General features: G+C 46.1%; 1 protein-coding gene across 2 annotated transcripts in view; it reads left to right on the top strand.

Annotated features, from left to right (window-relative positions):
- Positions 1-21,597, top strand: part of SETD1B (SET domain containing 1B, histone lysine methyltransferase) — a 55,643-nt gene that overhangs the window by 25,782 nt on the left and 8,264 nt on the right. For both annotated transcript variants that reach the window (XM_075109858.1, XM_075109859.1), the window contains 7 exons: positions 6,354-7,124; positions 12,401-12,571; positions 13,527-13,614; positions 14,522-14,739; positions 14,989-15,130; positions 15,855-16,310; positions 18,106-19,662. In XM_075109858.1, the coding sequence (XP_074965959.1) occupies positions 6,354-7,124; positions 12,401-12,571; positions 13,527-13,614; positions 14,522-14,739; positions 14,989-15,130; positions 15,855-16,310; positions 18,106-19,662 (3,403 nt within the window). The remainder of the gene's footprint in view (positions 1-6,353; positions 7,125-12,400; positions 12,572-13,526; positions 13,615-14,521; positions 14,740-14,988; positions 15,131-15,854; positions 16,311-18,105; positions 19,663-21,597) is intronic.

Below are 21,597 nucleotides of genomic sequence, written 5' to 3'. Positions count from 1 at the left end.
ATGTGTTAAGACTTCCATTTGCCTGTTTCTGAGTTGGGCATTTTTTTATAGTGCAAATACACCTGAAATCTGGTTTTGTTCCAATTAAAAGCTGCTGTGATTGTAATTGCATGCTCTGACAGCAGCAGGAGGACAGGTGCTCCCTTAGCTGCCCAAAGGAGGTTAAAATATGTGACTAACCAACCCGGGGTGTCCGGGGAGTAGGCAGTAAACAAACTTCAGCGTAGATTCAGGCTGCAGCAGTGGTTTGCTGGCTGACGTGAGCCACCATGGGTGCTGGTGATTGCATGGTTATCTGAACAGGCTTGAAAGCTCACCTGGGAAGGTGCAGGCAGTGGTTGGCTCTGTGTTTTTTGCTGCTGTAGCTAAAATACTGTCAACCTTGGGTAGCTCCGCCTTCCTGTGCTCCAGGAACACAGCAACACCAGCAAAGTACCACCCTCATGTGTTCTTTCAGAGGGAGAGCTATAGTTATAGTAGGCAAAGTAAAAATATTTGTATGTATTGTAAATATGGTACTGAGTCTGTCTTGTTCATGCCTGACACCGTGAGGTGTGAATGCTTAGCATGGTCCCTCTCATTTTGCCTGAGTGTTGCACTCCCAGTAAGCAAAGAGGGCAGTTTGGAGGCACCGCTCCTGTTCGCATGCTTTGCAAAGAACGTGCGGAGCCTGCAAGCGCTTCTCTAGCTACAAGCAAGTTAAACATGAACAAAGCAATACTGTCTGAAGTCCTTGTTGTGCTCTGGTATGTAGATTTTGGACAGCAAGAGGTATTTCGCTCTGTTAGCAAAGTGAATGGTGGGATTCTCTGGGCCAAACTTGAATAGGCTTGTATTTTTTTAAAGGAGTTTTTCATTTAAATTGTGTCTTTGAGGAAGAGTTACAGGTGGCTGGTTTGCATCCTCAGGCTTCCCTTTTGTTCTGGACGATATTGGGAGAAACGTGGCAGGTTTGAAGCATCTCATTCTCTTTAATATGCTCTGCTGAAGGAGTCTGGGAAGAGAGACTTGTGTGTTAGAGAACATGGGCCATTTTCACCCTGGGATTGCAGTGTATCACACTGGGGCCATTTCCTTTGTCAAACACAGATCCTAGGCAGCGAGCGAGCTGGAGCCGGGAAACAGGCTGTCAGAGGCACCCAGAGTCTATTCTCACTGCCGTCAGTGACTTGCTGTGTGACCTTGTTTAGTCAGTTTTCCTCTCTTCATCACCTCTGGAGGTTTTTCTTTCCCTGCTTTTTTGTAAAGATAAAGGGTGGATTTTTTAGGTCCTTGGATGGACTTAAACCGAAACCAAGTGATGACTGTTTGACCAGGTTATGAAAATTTTTTGTCCAAGAGCTGCTTCTGATTTTAGTTCTAGCTTTATTGAAAAGCTTCTTCCTAAGATTTTAAATGGCAAAGATTGCTGGTATTTAAATATGGAGTTTTCAAAGTTTTAGGGCTTAAGGAGTGCATTTTTCTTGTTCTGTTTGGTTTCTGTGAGAGCAAGTTGCAGCAGGCTTAAAGGTTTGCTATTTCTTGCAAGCATGGGATGCTTCACTTCATTAAAGCTAATGACCTTGCATTGTGCTGAATGCCACTGATCCTTTATTTCATTATTTTGATGCACCAGAGATCAGCCAGGCTATGTCAAAGTAGTTGCTACGTTCAGTGATACAGGTTCCCTACCTCAAATACCAGTAAGTTGGTTCCCAGCAGAATATTTCAGTGAAATTAACTCTGAGCCATGGTATTCAAAATGCATTCTGAAATTCTGACTAAATTCTTTATCAGATGGCCTTTCTAAAAGGAAATGAAAGCGTGTGAAGTTCTTCTGCCCATAGGAAAGGTATCGAACGGCGTGTATGATGAAGCTCCCAACTGCTGCCACAGTGTCAGTGCTCCTCCGAGAACAGCCTCTTCACATCTGGAAACTGCCAGTTCTTCGTGCAAATATTAGGATGTAGTTTCTTTTTTCTGCAGGTATGGACATTTGGTTGCTAAATGCTGGGTATTGCTCTGAGACAAGACTGATACCCTGTATTCAGCAGCTCTCTAACCTGTCACTATTAAGGCTGATCAAGGAGTGAGATCTCAGGATGTTCCTTTCACTTAACTCAAGAGGCTCTGCCTGTGCTAAAACGCACTGTACCAATATTAAAGGTGGCAGTTAGCATTTTGGGTGAACAATGAATGAGACGATTTATAACCAGTTATGCTGACATGAATCTCTCTCAACAAATTTGCATCATTAAAACACCTTTGAAAGAATGTGTCACACATATAATTAAATACCTGTTTTGCTAACTCTTAATTTAATTAATGCAAAGTAAGGATGGCAGCACAAATTAATTTAGTTGAAAATGGCTTTTCTCTCAGTGGGCTAAAGGAAAGTTTTCTGGAGGCATTGTACTAGATGCTTTCAGAAATGTACGGGTGACCTCCAAGACTGATTGACACAGTTTGTTTTTTTTTACAGTGATAGACACGATGTCCTCGTAGCAGCCTGTATGCCACATATCAGCTCACTTCTTTCCCCCTTGTTGAGAGCAAGGAGGGAAGCCAGCTAGAAGGCAGTTTCTTTGGGAGGACAGTGTAGCTACTTTTCAGCTCTTCCCTGGGAGGTATTTGGCAGCAATCACAGTAAATCCAGGATCAGACAGGTGAATGAAAATAAATCTATATAACAAAAGATCTTTCTGTCTCCCCTTGGTTTTTCCTTCTGTACCTTGGTCTCTCGCACTCAGTTGGTGCCCATGTTTTTCCCCTTTAGATACAACTTTTCTGTAACTGTTCATTCACTTTAAATATTCATTCCTCTTAACTTCCGTTAAAGACTTCCTTGTAGATGATCTTCTTTTGTTTTGACCTCTCTCCTAACCTTCTGTATTCTTCCCCCTGCCTTTTTGATCTGTTTCTCCCTGCAGCTTAAGCTCTTTCTCTTTCCTTTTCCATCTTGCTTGGGATAAAACTGGAGCACAGACTGTGTTCACTGTGCAAGGGCAAGTGAATTGTCAGCCCAATGTTGTAGGAAGCAGGGAGTCTGTTGTTGCTTCCTGCAGAGCCATCTGAGCACCAAAAGAATTAAAATAATCTTTGTCTCCCAAAAATGCTAGTTCTTGCTTTAGCAGTTCTCATTTCAGCTTAAGTAAAAATAAATGCATGTATGAATGAGGAAAGCTGCTGTGCACTACGACATGGAGTCTGGCTAGTCTTGCCACCTCTCTGTAATTTCAGGATCAGCTTTTTCTATCTGATTCTTCCTTCAAGAGGGAGACCAACCTCATTTATCAGGCAGAGTTCTTTGGTACTGAGACCGAGCAATGGGCTGGTCCAGATGAGAGTGGGCTCTGGGTGATGGGCAGGAGCATGTGGGTCTCCTATGGCAGGAGTGGCTGAGATGGGCTGCTCTGCGCTGGTGGTGCTCCAGGAAGGGAGGATATGTCGGCTCAGGCAGGCACTTTGGGACTGGTGTTGTGTGCTCAGCAGAGACCGATCTTTAGCGGTTACTCCAACTGGTGTTAGGTGGTACTGGAAGAGTGCAGGATCCTGCAGGAGGGACTGGGATCAGGGAGGATTTGTGGCTTGGAGCTCCCTGTGGCACTGCCTGGTGCTGGTGCTCCACTGGGGCTTCATGGGGTGACTTTCCTCCATACCCTGTCAGATGAGGTGAATGTGAATATGAAGCTGATTTTGTCTGTCTTTGGTAGCCTGAACACTCCTGGTTTCCTATCCAACGGTGACCTTAAGCATCATCCAGCTTTTGCAACTGGAGCCGATGCTTTTAACAGTACCTTTGGTGTTCACTTACTGAAAAATGTGGTCTGTTTCACAGGAAACTTGTTTACACCTGCCACAGTTGCCATCTTTACTCTTTCTTCGCCCCTTTCACTGGAGCTGTGGTAGTTGAAACTGCAGAATGTCCTTTCAGTCCCCAGCATCTTCAGCGTGGGATGTGACTGCAGTAGGGCAGCTGGGAGGATGCAGGGTATGAGACCCACTTAGAAACGTTAGCCAGATGTGGAGAGCTCCAGGAGGAGATGATACAGTTTGCCTTTGGAAAGACTCAAGTGCAATGGGTTATTATTTCTACTTCTTTTTTTAGCTGTTCATTTTAGGATTTACAAAACAGCCCTCGGAGTACCTCCCTCCATGTACAGATGCACTAAAACAACTCAGCAGCTATGGGAGGGTCCCCTCTGTAGCAGGGTGTTGCTTTGCTTTGCTGAAAGCTCATGCTTTCAGCCATCTGTGGGGTTAAATGATGATCTTGTTGAGCTGAGGAGTCAGACATTTTCAGACCACTAAAACTGTGAGTGGCTTTTTGGGGGTGACTCATGTGGTGCGTGAGCCGGTGGGTTCATGCTGCAGCAGAGGAATGTGGGGAAGCCAGGGTGAGGGAAGGTGCAAAGACCAGGAGGATTTGCAAAGCCGATGTTGCAAGCATTGTGCTCAGCCTGCTCTCTGGTGGTAGCTGCTGTAGCAGAGATGACCTCTGATAAAGTGCGAAGCATCTGGTTTGTTTTGGGTAGTTGTGGTTGCTCAACTTCATACAGCTATAGTTCATAGCAGAGTCGACAACTCAGCTGCTCTTGCTTTTGTTCCCTTACCCCTGTGCAAAATTCACAGGTTAAAAATCAAATCACAGCAGCTTCAAGAGGAGAACTGCCAACAAAGCCTGCTTCCCAGTAGCTCACCCCAGTGCAGGTTCTCCAGCGTCTGATAAGGGCTGAGCTTTATTGCTCTTTTCTTTCAGATTGGGGAGACTAGTAGGACAGCAGACAGAAGAGGCACCTGCTGGCACGAAACATGGAAGAAATAAACATCTTTGGGATCTTCAGTCAAATTTCGCTGAAAACATCCAGCAGTCTTGCCAGGACTGAGATAGGCACATAAAGACCACTTGATCATGATCTCTTACTGCCTCAGCTGGGCTGTAGCTGGCAGCATCCAGGGCAGGCAGGAGAGCTCTGGTGAGGGTGGGGCACTGCTGCTGTGCTCTGGTCTGTGCTGGTGAACATGGGGATGCTCTTTATTTAGATCAGCTGGTGGCAACATGCAAACTGTTTGTCTGGCTTTTTGTGTGAAGCTGTTGTGAGGAAGGAACTGCTTGGCAAGTCACTGAAAGGAGGCAGGCCAGTCATGCTTGTAGAGAACCTGGGAGAGAAGGTGGCAACGAGTGCTTCTGCTTTTCAGTCCTGAAAATAGCTTGAGGGATGTTTGCTGTGGTGGGTTTTGATTATTTTAGCTGGGGAAAAGAGCAAGAGTGGGAGAAATAGTTTTGGAGAAGGTTGTTGGGACCCTGTCCTGTGTTTGCTGACATCCCACTAGTAAAAGGTCAACCCCATTCACATTTCCAAGAAAAACTGTCAGTGTGTTGGCTATGTCTTCCAGCAGCATTTGGTTGCTGTGTTTCTTACCAGGATTTGTTTTAACAACAGCCGAAGGATGTGACTGTTTTACATGTGGTTTCTATGTGCTGGAGACACCTTCAGGACTGAGGTGTCTATAGGACATAGTGTGCAAGTATGACCATTTGCTGTTGAGGATGGAGCTAGCTCATGAGGCTTTTCTGTTGTGCGAGACCTAATCAGGCAGCTTGGAGACTTTAGAGCAAACAGGCACCCTTTGTTTTAATCCAGTTTCCATCCCTTTGGCAGTGGAGGTGGGACATTGTTTTAGCATTTTATATAACTATCTATTTCTTGTGGCTAGTAAAGTATTCATTTTGCCCAAGAACATGACGTATGCTGTGTGTTTGAATCCCAGCATTTATGACTCTCATGTTTAAAGGCAATTTAAGCAGATTTGGGGTTCTTTCTACCATGTGAATTGCTGTGATCTAGTCAAGACAATTTTTAGCAGCAGCAACTATGTGGAAGTATTGTCTTCCCGTAATTAAAGGTTAAGAGTTTACAGCAAATGAGCCAGGGATTATAATTAAAAAACGGTAATTCTTTCTGCATGGCAGAAACTGAGGAATAAAAACTCATAGTGTAATGCACCTGTCAGTATTAAATGCAAATAAGAGATAATATATCTTGCAGTGAAAGACAATTGGATTGTGTGTATGTTGCCAAGCATGGGAGCAATTGCTCCTATTCCATAAAAGCTGAGGTTTTTGTTCAGTTGGTACTGATGCTCTTTTAGAAAGCTTTTACGTCTCTGCTTCCTGAGGTCTGACATGGAAGAGAAAAGCTTCAATAGGCACCAGCTGTTCAATGGGCCCTGTCTCTTCAGAGCATCGCTCGCTTTTCTCTACTCCCAATTAAAATGTGTGTTAAACTTAGCTTTTGTTTGAAGCACCCAGCGCTGTGGTATTTAATGCAAAAGGAATGTGCTCCTCACCTTTTCTATCTCTTTTGTCGCAGGGTCAGCATTCTTCAGGGGAGGACATGGAAATCTCTGATGACGAGACCAACCCTGCACCCATCACTAGTGCGGAATGTGCCAAAACCATTGTGGTGAACTCCTCTGTCAGCAACACAGCTGTGATGGCCCCGTCGATTCCCCCCATGCCACCACCAGGATTCCCTCCTCTTCCTCCTCCGCCACCTCCACAGCCAGGCTTCCCAATGCCTCCGCCTCTACCTCCGCCACCTCCGCCGACTCACCCTGCCGTCACTGTCCCCCCACCTCCGCTCCCTGCCCCTCCTGGGGTCCCTCCGCCTCATATCTTGCCTCCACTTCCTCCGTTCCATCCTGGCATGTTCCCTGTCATGCAAGTGGATATGATAAGTGTCTTGGGCAACCAGTGGGGTGGCATGCCCATGTCTTTCCAGATGCAAACTCAGATGCTGAGCCGCATGATGCAGGCACAAAACACATACCAGTATCCGCCTTTCATGACGGGCCGGATGCAGTTTGTGAATCTTCCGCCCTACCGCCCTTTCTCAATGGGAGCAGCTCTTGGTCGTGGACAACAGTGGCCACCACTGCCCAAGTTTGACCCCTCGGTTCCACCACCGGGTTACGAGCCGAAGAAGGAAGATCCCCACAAAGCCACTGTGGATGGAGTCCTCCTGGTCATAGTGAAGGAACTAAAGGCTATCATGAAAAGGGACCTGAACCGGAAGATGGTTGAAGTGGTAGCATTTCGGGCATTTGATGACTGGTGGGACAAGAAGGAACGTCTGGCAAAGGTAGGCTTTTGCATACTCTGTGCTGGATCCTGGGGAGAGCTGTTCATAGTGCTTGTGGCCAGGGCATGGGTAAACAGGGATCTGCAACTGACTTAAAAAAAAAACGACCACCAAAAATCACAACTCTAAAATTTTATGGTAGCTAAAACAGAAGCAAAATATAAAGCCATGGAATAGCTTTGCTGTGAGAAACCACATTGCTTGAGGCTGCTGAAATTAAATGGGAGGCATGCGTGTCCCTGTCCCTCACCTGCCTCCCTACTTCCCCATGGGGCTGGTCTTCATGCTGAGGCAGGCGGCAGGAGTGTGTGCTGGAAGCAGCAGACCTCAGCCTGCAAATATCTGGAAGGTGCTCCATCACCACAGGCACCTGCCTCAGGGCAAGTTAGCACCTGGGTATTAAACCTGGCTTATTTCCGTGGTGTTACTCCATATGTGCAGGTATTTCAAGCTGTTTTGCCATCAGAGCAAACATGGGCTGAGAATTTTAGTGCTTTCTAATCGTTGATGGAGGAACCCTATGCAGAGTTACCTCTGAATGTTTGTGGAGCCATAAGTGCTCAGCTAGGAGTGAACTGCTCTGTCTCACATGATCCTGCTGATTTGAACGTAGGCCTAAGGAAGAAGTGTTTAGTTCCCAGAGTCATCCCTCTGCTTTGGGGTGGATCTCCTCATCCTCACCCCTCCAGCTTTGGGGCCACCTCAGGGCAGCCCTTGCTGTGTGAGGGACTAAGTGCACTTGTGCCTTGCACGTGTCTCAGAGAGTATGTTCGTCTTTGGCGGCATGTTGCCCAAGCCAGCCTGCCTGGCCGCTCCACTCGTCTTGGCAGGATGCACCAGCCGTGCTGCAGCATGATGCAGGAGGGATCTACAAACAACCTGTTTTTCCAGCTGTGTTTCAGAGGGCTGTAATGTCCTTACACAGGTGTCTTTGAGGAAGATCATCACTGCAACTGCTGCTGCCCCAGGGCAGCGTCATGGACTAGGTGACCTGAGTGTCACTGCAGCCCTGTGGTGTGTGTTTGCAGACTTCTGCCAGGTGGGGCTTGCATGCTCCTGTTACAGCTGAAGTCCACCAAGCAGTAGTCCTAGGACAAGGCTAGCTGCTCCTGCAGACAGAGCATGTACACATGGGAGAGTCCTCTCTACTGTGCTCCTTTTGGGAAAGCCTTCAAGAATACCCCAAAAGCCCAGGGTTATTCACTTCCCCCTGCAACCTCCTTTCCCTTTTTCCCCTCAGCGCAGTAGTTCCAGGGCCTGAAATTTGAAAAGTTTAGCTGATTTTGGTTTTTGTTTGTTTTGATTTTGTTTGTTTGTTTGTTTTGGGGGTTTGGGGTTTTTTTTGTGGTCTGTGGCACTGCTGCCTCCAGGAGGGCATTTGCAGGAGGAAATGACCCCAAGATCAGGAGACAAATGTGCAAGGGCTTGTTGCATCTAAGAGGAAGCTACCTGTAGCTCCAAAAAACTAGTCAGATGCAACAGGAGTGTTCGAAACCACCAAGCCGCTATTTTGTGTCCCCCACTTTGTGTGATGAGATCTGTGGGTATTTCCAGTTCTCTGCGCTCCTCCCACCTCCCCAGTGCATGTATGCGACAATTAACTCAAAAGCTGAACATCGGCCAAATACATGAGGAGTTCCAGGGATTAGTTGAGAAAACAGCTTTGCTTGAATCGGCAGATCCTTTCTCAGACAATTAAAGTGTACCTCAGCCAGCAAGCAACTCTGCGATCTAACGTGATGAATTTGTCTCTACCAAAGAAAAGCTACCACTACAGAAAGGTTTATGCAAGCCTCAAAATTACTATTACAGTGAGTTACTGTAACAAAAAAAACCAAACCCCAAACAAACCAACAAAACACCCAAACAAAACAAAAAAAAACCAATGCCACAACCTGCAGCTACATTTTCTGTTTGTTGCCAGGTTTCTGAGCAGTGTCTTTACCATCTGCTTTGCTAAGCAAGTTGTGTGTTAACTCTAGCGCCTGGGAGAGCTCCTTGGCTTTCCAGAGAGGTTGGTAATGCTGCTGCTTAACAGCTGTTTTATGACAGTGTAATTTGCTCTGCCTTAGAGCTGGTTGGTGTGACGTGCAGCGAGAAACCCAGTCCCTCTCCTCCTGACTAATGCTCAGAGCTTCTGCCTCCTATAAGTGAGCGTGTGCTGACAATTTTGGAGAAGGCCCCTGAGTTTCCAGGGCAGTGCGGGAAACAGATCCAGCAAGCACTTGCAAAAGCAACAGCTGAATTACCCAATAAATTGTTTTAAACCAGACATCCGCAGTGAAGAAGCAGAAGCAAGTCAAGGCAGGTCTTCAGTGGCTGCTTGGGCTCTTTTATAACCTGAACTATGGCTGGATTTAGCATGTTCCTCCCTCACCTGGAATTTGCAACCCGCTTTGGGAGGGGAAGCTGACTGTACCGCAGCAGCTTGCCACAGGTTATGTTGGATGTGAGCAGCCTAATTGAAAATATGAAATTACTGCATGGAAAAATATTTGTGCATTCTGTCCAGGAACAGAAATGCCAGAACCATTGCTGCTTCACGGCACTGCCTGGAGAAACCTCTGCCAGGCCATGTGTTGCTGTTGCATGCAGAAAAATCACACAGATTTCAGGGCCTCCTTTCTGTTAGGACTAGGCACCCGCTGACATTGGTGCAGGACAGGATTCATTCTCAGTCATAAGCTGCCTGCTTTTGTCAAAGGAAAACAAAATATGAGTATTCAGCTTAAACTGTACCTTCCTACTGCTGGTGTCTTTATGCACACGTGAGGATGAGCCATCTGGGCTCCTTGGTGGCAACTGGAGATCAATTCCCCATGTAGTTTGAGGTCACACTGATTTTTCTAGAATGGACCAAGACTTCCAGGCACTGTTTGAACTGAAATGACCCTCCAAAACAGGCTCTGCATCCCCATTTTCTCCCTCCTAATGGTTTTAATTGGAGCTCCTTATCTTTTTCCTTACTGATTGATAGTAGTGAAAGACATTATATTTTTTTCAGTGGTTTGAAAGTATAAATAAGACAACATATGTGCTTGTTTACATATTTTTTTTTCCTTAGAAATAAATGAGGCAGATTTGTAGGAAGAGATAATACCTTTTAATATCTCCTGTCCTTGGACCATCAGCTGCAGCAGCCCTCCTGTTATTTCACAGGGGAGATGGAAGCTCATCTTGGAAGCGCATGAGCTCCACCATATGCCAGTTCCTACTGTAGGTGTGTCCCTCTTTGGTCAGAGGCTTTGCAGGTCTGCTATCTCCCTGACCTTCCCCAAACATAACAGCAGGAAGCCTTGTGGATTTCTTTTTACCCCTGACTGACCGACAATGTTCAAGTTTAGTAGGACAGCAAATATTATCTACACAACGCTGTCGGCGGACCCTGAACCTTCAATGACGCACAAGAAGGCAACACGCTTGTCACCTCCTGTGCCATAGTTTCTCTCTTTTCTCTCTGTTTTTTGGCTGCTATATTCCATCTAAGGAATTGACTTGAGCAGTGGACTTGACTGCCAAGAAGTATCATGCCATAGGTAAAAGGTGGGAAAGCTCAAGGGTGAAGGTGGTGTCCTACGTCAGGCAGGATGGAAGATGTATGCAGTGAAAGCTGCTAAGGAGCATGTTGCTAGAGAAGGTAGCATGTATCTTGGACTTTGTCTGCCTGAGCTGGGGAAAAACTCTTCCTTGTTCCCAAATCTAGTGATGGGTTTAGGTTTGAAAGCCTGAGTAAGATGTGTTAAACAGAGTACCAGGAATAACCAGCCATCCCTGGCCACAGAGTGCTACCTCCTGGATTCTCTGCTTGATATTCCCATTAGTCTTGTCCCTTATTGGCAGGAGAGCTGAGCTTAATGCTTCCTCTTCAGTGATTACAGCCAGCTTCGGCAAATTAGCTCTGTTAATGTCTGTAAGAGAAACTGATTTTTCAGATGGTGTTACGCCACTGGCTGATGCGAGTGAACATTACCTCCAGTGCCCTTTGCTCAAGAAGAGCGTGGCATGCGACCATGTGTGACCCTCTCCCCTGCTGATCCACCTCTCTATGGCTGCAGAGGTTTGAAATCCTGCTTTTCCTTCACACCTCAGCTCTAGTGAAAAGGGGTTTGTTGTGGCTGAGCAGAATTGAGGCTCTGTGTGTAGTTACCAGGTTTTGTAGACCATTGGGTGTTTCACCTATATATTTTCATTTTCCCATTTCCCAGGACTGGAGCCTTCTCACAGTTTTTCTGGACTTGGGTGGTGGTTGCAGTAAACACAGGGCTGTGTATGATTTTTGACTCACTATACAGTGCCTTACACTAAAAAGAAGAAAGGTCTTCCCAACTAGAAGGTCTGAAGTTGCTTTCAGTTTTGTGGGTTAGCAAATGAACGTAGATAATACAGCGTTAGGCTAACTTGCCTGAAGCATGCTTTAGTTATTTGTAAGAGGTGTACGTGTAGCTCTAGTTCTCATGTACCTGTGACCAGACCAGATGGGTTCTTGCAGCATTGGGGAATTCAGGGGTGGTGGTGTATCCCAGCTCCACAGCTTCCTTTCAGAGTTCAGGTCACTTGTACAATAGCTGCTCCTTGGCATTAGGTAGCTCCTGCCTGAGTGGAGGAACGTGTTCCCTCACGCTTCGAGTCCTGGGTTCATGTTTGCACATTTTCTTCCCCTTTCATGTCTCCTTTTTACAGCCTTTGCTTCTAGCATCTGTGTTGGATTCTGGCTGTTCTGAAGTTAGCCACTCTGGTCTCCTCAACAGGCATGGGGGAGACCTGAAATCAGCTACGGGGGCTAACGGGTCTGTTAATTTCCCTTGTCCTCTCTTGTGAAGTATTTTGGCCTATGTTAAGCTGCATGTGAAGGAAATGGAGATCATGTTTTAAAACACTTGGTGAAGAAAGTGAGAGCATCTGCTCTGCCACCTGACAGTGTGATGGCTCCAAATGCAACATCACTTGGTATCCTATGCCAAGCCACTGCTCTGGGAGTCCCAGCAGGTTTGTCTCCAGCTGTTTTGGTGCCCTGTGCAGAGAAAGTAACTTCTTAAAATGCAAAGAGGAGAAAGCTTCTCAGATGGAAAGGTCTTGTTATCAAGAAGAGCTCCTGCATCTTCACCCTTTCAAGTGTGTGTGGTCATATGGTGCACCCTCAGATGCCCTCGCCTTCAGAGAAACTGATGCCTGGGCAAGGCAGTAATCTTTCACAAACCTCAGTTGTCCAAATGGTTTCCAGAGTACGTGTACTTCCCAGGAAACTTGCCCACTCAAGTGTGCTTTCTCTGTTGCAGGCGTCTCTCACTCCAGTGAAGTCTGGAGGAGAACTGGAGGAAAAACCAAAGCCAAAAGATCGAATCACATCTTGTCTTTTGGAGAACTGGAACAAAGGAGAAGGCCTGGGATATGAGGGAATCGGCTTGGGCATTGGGTTACGAGGGGCCATCCGGTTGCCATCCTTCAAGGTAAAGCCAAAGATCTTTCTTCATTACACTGACATTCCCTAAAGGAGCATTAGGAGGACAGACCTCTCTAGGTTTGTACCCCAAAGCTCTGCAGCCTGGTTAAACATGCCATGTTTACTTAGGGGGTTGCTCCTGACAACATCACTTGTAACCTGCCAGTACACTGTAAGAGCAAGGGTCCTTTTTCCCAGCCTTAGCTTTTCATCCACCACTTGAGTGAATAGTCTGTAAAGGATCTCCCTGCTCTGCAAGGTAAAGGGCACATTTGCCTGTGTTCAGGACACGTTTCAGCATGACTGTAAAAACACATGCTTGTGCTCATATTGCTTTACAGTTATTTGCTTGCTTAGAATGTATTGCAATTTGGCAGCTGAGTCTTACCTGAAGTTTGGTTAAAATTGTTCTCTGCCTTACGTGAGTTTACAGAATCAGACTTGCAAGCATAGGATCACCTATTTTAAAGAGCATTTGCATTAAAATTTAAAAGTTTCTTAAAAATGGAGGGGGGGAAGAGGGTAGAGGGCTTTCCTGAAATTAGGGTTTTGAATGCCCAGAAGGTGCAAGTAAAGGTTTGGGATGAGAGATTCTGGAGTCTACATTTAGAGTAAAACTTTCTTTGAGGTCTTTAAGATGTCATAGACTCAGGCTCTCTTTCTGTTCTGCTACATCTCAGACACTTGCATTTGTCAAGAGTTTCTCTGTCATCTTCAAAGTACCTGGTGATGACATGCACCATGCTGGTACCCAGAGTGTTTTGATGCAAATTGAAGGGGTAGAATTTAATTCATAGTAAAATTCTGTTTGCAAGCAAATAAAGGGATCAAGAGTTGGGGAAGTGGCCCTTGGTTTCTGGGTGTAAGTCACCATGGCAAAGTAAAGCAGTAGCAATTTGCTTAAGAAGTTGATTTGTACTGTTTCTAAACCTTTAGAAATGGTAATTGTGTCTTTTGTTCAGGTGAAAAGAAAGGAGCCACCTGAAGCTGCCTCAGCAGGAGATCAGAAGAGAATCCGGCCTTCTACTTCTGTGGATGATGAAGATGAAGGTTTGCAAAGCACATTTGTTTGAAACACAAGAGCCAGATGCAAACCGCATGCAAGCTGAATTCTTTTAAACTTCACAGCAGTACGCTCACTTACAGTTAGACACAGAGTCAAGGATCTGAGCCGAAACCCTGCTTCCCACAAAACTCTGATCAGCTGAGAGTTGTCTCCTCTGGATTCAGTTATGTTAAATTCAGTGGCCGGAAATTTAAGACACACATTTTATGAATAACTTATTTTAGGTTTAGTTCTGCTGATGCAGAGCTGGTCACCCAGTAGAGGGAGCTCAGATGAGTCACAGACAGTTCCAGGGGCATGCTTGCAGCTCACTGGGTACATTGTGGGAGAAAGCAAGTAAGAGACAGTTTGTCCTGCATTTGATTTTGGAAACAAAACAAAGTTATTTGCCAGAAAATATTCTAACATTTTTTCCTGGAAGCAGGGAAGAGTAGAGATAAGACAAAGCTTTGAATACCCTTTGTTTTGCATAAAAAAGTGGATTCAGGTTAGTAGTGTCATAAAGTTGATTCAGACTGACAACTGGTTTTGAAGCCAAAGTACAGAAGCCGGGTTTTGTAAAGCACTTGAATAAAACAAAAAGGCATTAAATTTGGCTTACCTGCTCTGGCCTCAGTCATGCCACATCTTCTAGCTGCTCTGCCTATAGCTTGTCAGCTTTGGCCACCTGCATTTTGCCATCCTTGGCATTTCAACACCCTGCACCCAGTCTCACCCTCACTTGTACTGTGAAATTAGAAAGCTGCTGTAAGCCTGGGGACTCACACACCACATAGGCACATTGCTTCTAACTTTGATCTTCCCAAAGAAAAAGTTTCCATTATGTAGTCAACTCTTTCCTTCCCTTGCAAGGTATTTGATGGGAATTTCCTTCTTGGTTTTGCTCACCAGAGTCGGAGAGGGACAGGGATGCTTCCGATATAACATCTGACCTGTCAAAGAAGGATGCAGAAGCAGTGGGGCTGAGGCGGCGACCAGCGAGGCCACTGGAGCTTGACAGTGAGGGAGAAGAGGGAGATGAGACATCAGGGAAAGAGGAAGAGTCCTCCTCAGAGAAGGAAGAGGAGCAGGAAGAAGGAGGAGGTTTGGTGAAAGCAGCACCGAGCAAGGTGTGTTGGTTTGTGATTGCAGTTTTGAATGCTGTCATTAAAAGGGGGCCTAATAATTCCAGATGCCAAAGTTACCTCCTCTAGAAGATAAGTGCTTCTGTTAGGGTGTGTCCTAAGAGAACTTCTGTAAGATTATTCCCTCTTCACGTTCTCTGATCAGTGTCCCTGGGAGTCGCTGGTCATTGCTACAGTGACAGCCAGGTCTTAGAGTCAGACACTGTTCATTTTTGGCAATGCTTTCTTGCAAAGGAGGAAGAGGAAGACGAGGAGGAAGATGAAGATGATGATGAGGATGAAGATGAGGATGAAGATGATGAGGATGAAGATGATGAGGAAGAGGAGACAGGCATAGACACAAGTGACAAGGAGGAGGAGCAGGACTCCGAGGAGGGTAAGCAGTTCCGGCAGAAGGAGCAAGCATAGCCTTTGGGTCAGGTGTGGTCTCCCTTTTGCACTTGTGAGCTGATTTTTTTGTTTGCTCACCTTTCACCAAAGGGTTGTTTTATACAAGACAACGCATACAGGTATTTTTAATTGTCACCTGTGAGGCTTCTATGATCCCTCAGTTTATGGGTCTCTTTGCAATAGCTCTCCAACCCCTAAGTGATCTCAGCCCAACCTGGCAGAGGAGCAAAGGTCTTAAAGCCAGCTAAGTTTGTGCCCGTTTTATGAAACATGTGGCTGGGAGAAGGGACCACATTTCAAACAGGACTAATTTGGCCACTAACTTGCTGTCCTATCAATCAGTTCCTGCTCTGGAAGGTGGTAGTTTCCACATTTTAAACCTGTGTATGAACGCAACAGAAAATCTTAGCACAACTCCAGTAAAGAGGCAATCCACTGAGAGACCCACACGGGCAGGGTGCCAGGCAGCGCTAGCTCTGCTGTTCATGGAACCGCCTGTTGTATGGCGGTTGTTGTAAGCATCCAAATACATGGTTTGTAAGTCTCTGCAAAAATAAATGAATTGGGAGGCAACTCTTCCAACCCCCATGCTGCTGTTGATGCTGTTTCCATGCTGTTACAGTGTGGAAGTGATATTTGCATCTGTAGTAGACCCTGATTGTTTAATGAAGTCAGGAAGAGGAACTAATGGTAATTTGTTGTTCTTGTAGATGTAGCAAGTCCCTCATCTTCTAAGGCTGAAGTTGAATCATCTGATGAAAGTGAGGACTCCTCTGAATTCGAGTCGAGTTCAGACTCAGATGATGAAGATGAGGATGATGATGATGAAGATGAGGAGGAAGAGGAGGAGGGGATGGCTGAAGATCAAGACAGAGAAACCATGGTTGCTGAGACAGAGCACGAACCTGCTGGTCATGAGCTTCCTGATGATGAGAGGGAGACTATTTTGGAGCTGTATCCTGTGGATGACTACATGGATGCAACGGGCTTGGGACTCGCAGAGACAACTTTGGCAGTGAAAGATGAAGGCATGGAAGAAATCAAGGCAGGGGAAGGTGAATGTGGTGAAGTCCCAGAGGCATCTATTGCTGCTGAAACACTGAAACACTTGGTTATGGAGAGAGACCAGGAGACAAAGCTTGCGCTGTCTCCCATCTGTAGACCAGGTATGCCCTTCCATGTGGTTTGGCATTTTTTACCACATTTCCAAGTACATTATTCTCACAGCATCCAATATGTAAGGTTTTGTGTTTCTCTTGTTCTCTTTCTTCCTCCAGTCTTGGCTCTAATCTAGGGGTTATCTGTATAGGCGAAGAGGTCTGTGCTGAACTTTCCTTCCTAGTAAGGAGCTCTACACAAGCCATCTGCTGCTAAAAATACTGTGGTTATTGTATCCAGAATCTTATCCTCAGCCAGTTTAGTTAGTGTCCTACAGGAACTGAACAGTTGTCATCGTCCGAGGGTGACTGATTGGATGGTGTGGTGCCTGAAGCTCAAGATAGAAAAGCCACGGCTGCTAAAACAGAACAGGAATCTGTGCTTAATGAGTCACTACTGGCTCTTTCGTTTTAATACCGAAGCAGTATGTGACTGGGAAGCTATATGGGGCATATGAGTGGAGTGTCAGAATTATATCTGGTTCCTGATATTTTTTTTTCACTTAGTCCTTTCAAATGAGTGATGCTCCCTGGTTTTCTGGAAGAAGGAGATTTTCTTCATTCAATACAACGTTGTATTTAACCGAGGGAAATTAGAAACCTTTTACTAAAACAGGAGTGAGATGCATAAAGGTTGACAAATTCAGTAGCTAGAGGGGAGTTGAAAAGTTAAAAACTGGAGCCAACAGGCAGCGCACATCTAGTGTGGCCTGCAGTGTGAGCCTTGGGCAGGACTGGTGTCTGAGGACTGGGCGGTATTCTGCCACTTGGAGAGCTGGAAATCCAGTCCCTGCACAGGCTGTCACCCCTTGGCTGCCATAAAATCTGAAAGCCGTAAAGAGGCAAAATGTTTAACTGGGCAGGCAAAGAAGAACCTGTTTTGCACAGATCCTTTCTAGAACAGGTTGGTGTCCAGGAAGGACATAAATCTGGGGAGACCTGCATTTGGGGACCTTGACATGTGAAATGAGCTTTACAGGTAAACTGTGGGAAGCTCAAACTGCAGCATTCCCCTTGTGCAGCCCATCCTTGTCGTACGGGAGTGACAGGGATCAGACCGTCCTCCAGTAACTCTTCGGTTTGTTCAGCACAAATGGGGAGTGCTTCCCTTCCACAACTTTCCAGGCATTTTCACCTCCTTTTGCTCTCCCACTTGAAAATGTTATTTTGAGCTGCCTAACAAGAGTTGATTCCTTTTGGCCCTGGCCCTAAGGGGGTAAATAAACTTCAGACAAATGAGCCAGCTGCAAGAGAGAGCAGCATATAAATTGCCTCATTGATACCATCTGAGTGTCTCTTCATTCATTACAAGGGCTTCCCATTTGCTTCATGTGTTGTTCAAGAGTGTTACGCTCCTCCCTTCACTGCTGCCTCCTTGGAGAGCTGAGGGTGCTTCTCAGCCTTGCAATTAGTTTACCTTCCCACATTAGAAAAGCTGATAGCTTGGGGCTCTGACAGCTTTCCTCCAAAGTCTTTGCCCCACAATCCACTAATTCTTTTTATGTCTGCACAAAAGGTGGTCAGGGGTTTTGAAAGCAGAAAACCTTCATTCTGGCCTGTGTTGTAGCTAATCCTCAAATTAATAGTGCATTTTTTAAAAATGGTCCATTAGGGATGTCTCTGGTAGCATCTAATTACTCCACACTCTGTGCCTCCAAAATGTAAAGCACTGAAATTTTTAAAGCCTCCCAGTGGAATTGAGCTGTTCTGTAATTGCAGCATCTTAAACGTGGCTTTACTGGCAAGTGGCAAGTAACTGAGTGGAAGCAAAGATCCTGATTCTCCTCTCTTATCCCTCTTTCAGAGGAAGAGTCCGAACCCGCTACCATGCTGGAGCCAGAAATACAGGAAGGTCCAAAGCCTGAATCTCAAGATGAGGAGGAGGCGCTCTGTCTCTCAGCTCCAGTGGGAGTCTTTGGAGAACCTCTGCCCAATAAAAGCAGCTTCTTTAGCAAGTCAGATGACAGCAGCTTAGAAGTTCGTGTTAAAACAAAACTGCCCTCGGCAGCAGAGGAGGATGACCGGCTGCCTCGCACGCCTGGACGGGAGGTGATGATCCATTCAGAGACTGATACTCTTTTGCTTCCAGCCCACAAGCTGCCATCCTCCATGATTCCATTACCATCGACTCCTGGTAAAGAAGAATCTTTAGTCCCTCCAGAAAAGTTCCCTGAACAATTAATGGTGACCAAAACGTCTGTGGAAGAGGAGATTCCTCGGACTCCTGGGCGGGACATTTTGGCCAAGCATTCACACCCCCTTGCGAAGTCACAGAGTACGGACACTGTTCCAGCCACACCAGGAAGTGATGCTCCCCTTACGGGAAGCAGCTTGACCCTTAGTTCCCCTCAAGTCCCAGGGAGCCCCTTTTCCTACCCATCCCAATCTCCTGGCATTAACAGTGGCATTCCTCGGACTCCTGGGAGAGATTTCAATTTCACGCCTACTTTCCCAGAGGCTGGTGCTACCATTCCTTGCCTTCTGTCTGGCAAGAAACAGTCAGAGGATGAGCTAGATGAGAAACCCTTTAAAGAGCCTCTTGGTGCTTCCCTTACAATCAGCATGAACAGTGTTCCTTCCCCTATCCCTTTTGCCAGCCCCCCACAAGCAGATTTCCACACAGACATGGGTTTGCCACCTGATGAGCCAATACCTGTAGCAGCCCTGCCATGCATGCACGGAGATGGAAGAATGCCCGTTGAGGAATGTAAGGCAGATGTAAAATCTGTTTTGCTCTCTCCAGAAGTACCCACTGGTGCTTCTATTCTTCCCCCACCACCACCACCATCTGTTCTTCCCAAAAGGAGGCCAGGTCGACCAAAACGGTCACCACCTTCTGTCCTCTCGTTGGATATGTACTCGGGCAAAACCGTAGAACCTTCTCCTGTGCCAGTGGCCTTGGTGGAAAGTGCTGTGGGCAAAGAGCTGTTGAGTGGACATCCTGATGCTTTCTATGGACTGAAAGACCCAGAAGCTGTCACCCTGGACTTCAGGAATGATGGTTTCCATGAGAAAATAGCAGCTGAGACAGTTGCAGAGAAACTGCCATTTAAGGAACTGGAGAACCAGTGGAATGAAGACTTTAAGGAAGACGAAGCTCATGTGAAACCTAAAAGACAGTGGCGAAGACAGAAGAAGACACCTGAGGACCTCCCAGTGATTCCTTCCCCTGAGTATTCCCCACCCCGGCCTCAGTTCAGGCCACGCTCTGAGTTTGAGGAGATGACCATTTTGTATGATATTTGGAACGGAGGCATAGATGAGGAAGATATCAAATTCATGTGTATCACATATGACCGCTTGTTACAGCAGGACAATGGTATGGACTGGCTGAATGACACCCTGTGGGTATTCCATCCTTATATCCTTTCTCACTGGTGCTCTGCATTACACAACACGTGTAAGATGCACTAGATGGTCACTGTGCAGGACTTACAATGCAAAAGATTGTTTGGTAGAAGAAGCATTTGCTTACTAGAATAGCAATTGCTTATATCAGCAGGGAATTTTAGACTGCTTTATTCCCTGAAGCTGCAATACAGAAATACTGCAGAAGTGGCTGTTCTTGTTATATTTTCAATCTAGGACTGCAGGAAAATCTGTATGCACCTCTTCTGGGGAGATTTATTTGCTAGTTTGAGAAGCTTCTGTCTGCATTTAAACCAGACTTTTTTCAGCTTGCCTGTGGGATTTCTAGTCTGCACATACCGGTCTTTAACTTGGGGCTAAAATTTGCTGTAAAAATAATCTCACCATCTGTGCCCAAAATGATGAGATAGTGGTGCTAGCAGCTTTAACTTGCTTTGAGCTTGAAATACTAACGAAAGCAATGGTTTCTAAGTGGGACATCAGGGCAGACATGGTCCCAAGCCGGATGGGGGAATGTACTGCTAGTGCTGCAGTGAGGAGCATGTGTAGCGCTGGCTGGTGCTGGTGGGGCAGAGTCTGGCCCCGTCCCCTTCCTCCCTGCCCATGATCTGGTAATCGGCAGCATAGGCTGTAGCTTTGAATCTTTGGGAGCATTTTTGGGACACACAAGCTGCTTCAGCATAAGGCGCTACATGCGTACAGCCACCAGTAGTGATCTTCAGAACAGAGCCTAAAAGGCTGTGCTCATAACCTAAGAATTCTCTAGTAATGTTTTTAGGAAGGATGTATGAATTTATGTGTTAAAGAAGACAAATGCACCATCTCGTGAGTTGCTAGAGATTGTGTAGAGTTAAAATATCTCATCCCTTACTCCCTGCAAGATGTGAAAGCAAAAGCAAAAAAGCCTAAATCACTTAAAACAGTCAGGTATGATACTGACAAAAAGCAAGTGGAGCTCGGTGCTGAACTATGTGTTTTTTACCTTTCTTTCCCTGCATCTCAAAGGGCAATGTCTAAGATTAAATTTATAATAATCTGCCTTTTCATACCAGTGCAATAGCCTTGAAGTAGACTTATTTAATTATTTAAAGGAAATATTCTAAAGGGATGATGAAATGCATCACCCCCAGTAATTCTCAGTCTGTGTCTGCCCCATTTGGGAAAACAGTTCCAAAACCAAACCAGTTTCAAGGTGGGAGTAACTGGCCCTGCAGTGGTGGGGGACCACAGCCAGCGAAAGGCAGCATGGGACGGCTCAGGGTAGGGCTTGCCTGTACTTAAATGTATTTGTATTTGGCAGCTTACACAGTGGAAATATTTGAAATCTGTTTCCCTGATGATAAGGATTATTGTAACAGCAAATTTTACTGTCACTTTTTAAACCATTAAAAAATCATCTGCAGCCAATTGCCAGTTCATCCTGCGCTACAACTGCGTGATCGGTGTGAAAGTACCTGCAGGGTTCACATGCTTTGCAGTAGGATCACACCTCAGCACTCTGATTTCAAGGCCATCACTTCTTGCCTTTTATGGTGTAAGGGATATGTTATGACTCACACGAAGCATTTTTGGGTAGATCTCCATCGTCATAGGCTTCATTGCTGTGTTTTTGGGGTGAGCTGCCAGTAGTGCAGCTCCACGGTCCTTCCAGAAGCCAAAGACCTGAAGGTGCCTTCTGCCTGCTCAGTGCAGTGAGTCCTTGCCAGGTCAGCTGCAGGTTTTCTTGACTGATCAGGACAGTGGGGTTTGAAAACATCTGCGCATGGTCTTAACCTTGCTGTCAGGGTCTGAAGGAGCTGACTTACGGAGGCCAGTGAGACCAGCATCTCTTTCCAAGCCCTTTGGGCTGAGGAGCATCTCTTGCCCATCTGTGCTGCTTCTAGCCCTAGTCAGTGCAGGTAATTGCTGCCGTGAGATCACTCTGATG

Source organism: Phalacrocorax aristotelis, chromosome 15 (assembly GCF_949628215.1).
Source record: "Phalacrocorax aristotelis chromosome 15, bGulAri2.1, whole genome shotgun sequence".
Classification (NCBI taxonomy): Eukaryota; Metazoa; Chordata; class Aves; order Suliformes; family Phalacrocoracidae; genus Phalacrocorax; species Phalacrocorax aristotelis.
The sequence above is the reverse complement of the archived record's forward strand: the minus strand, read 5'-3'. Positions and strand labels throughout refer to the sequence as shown.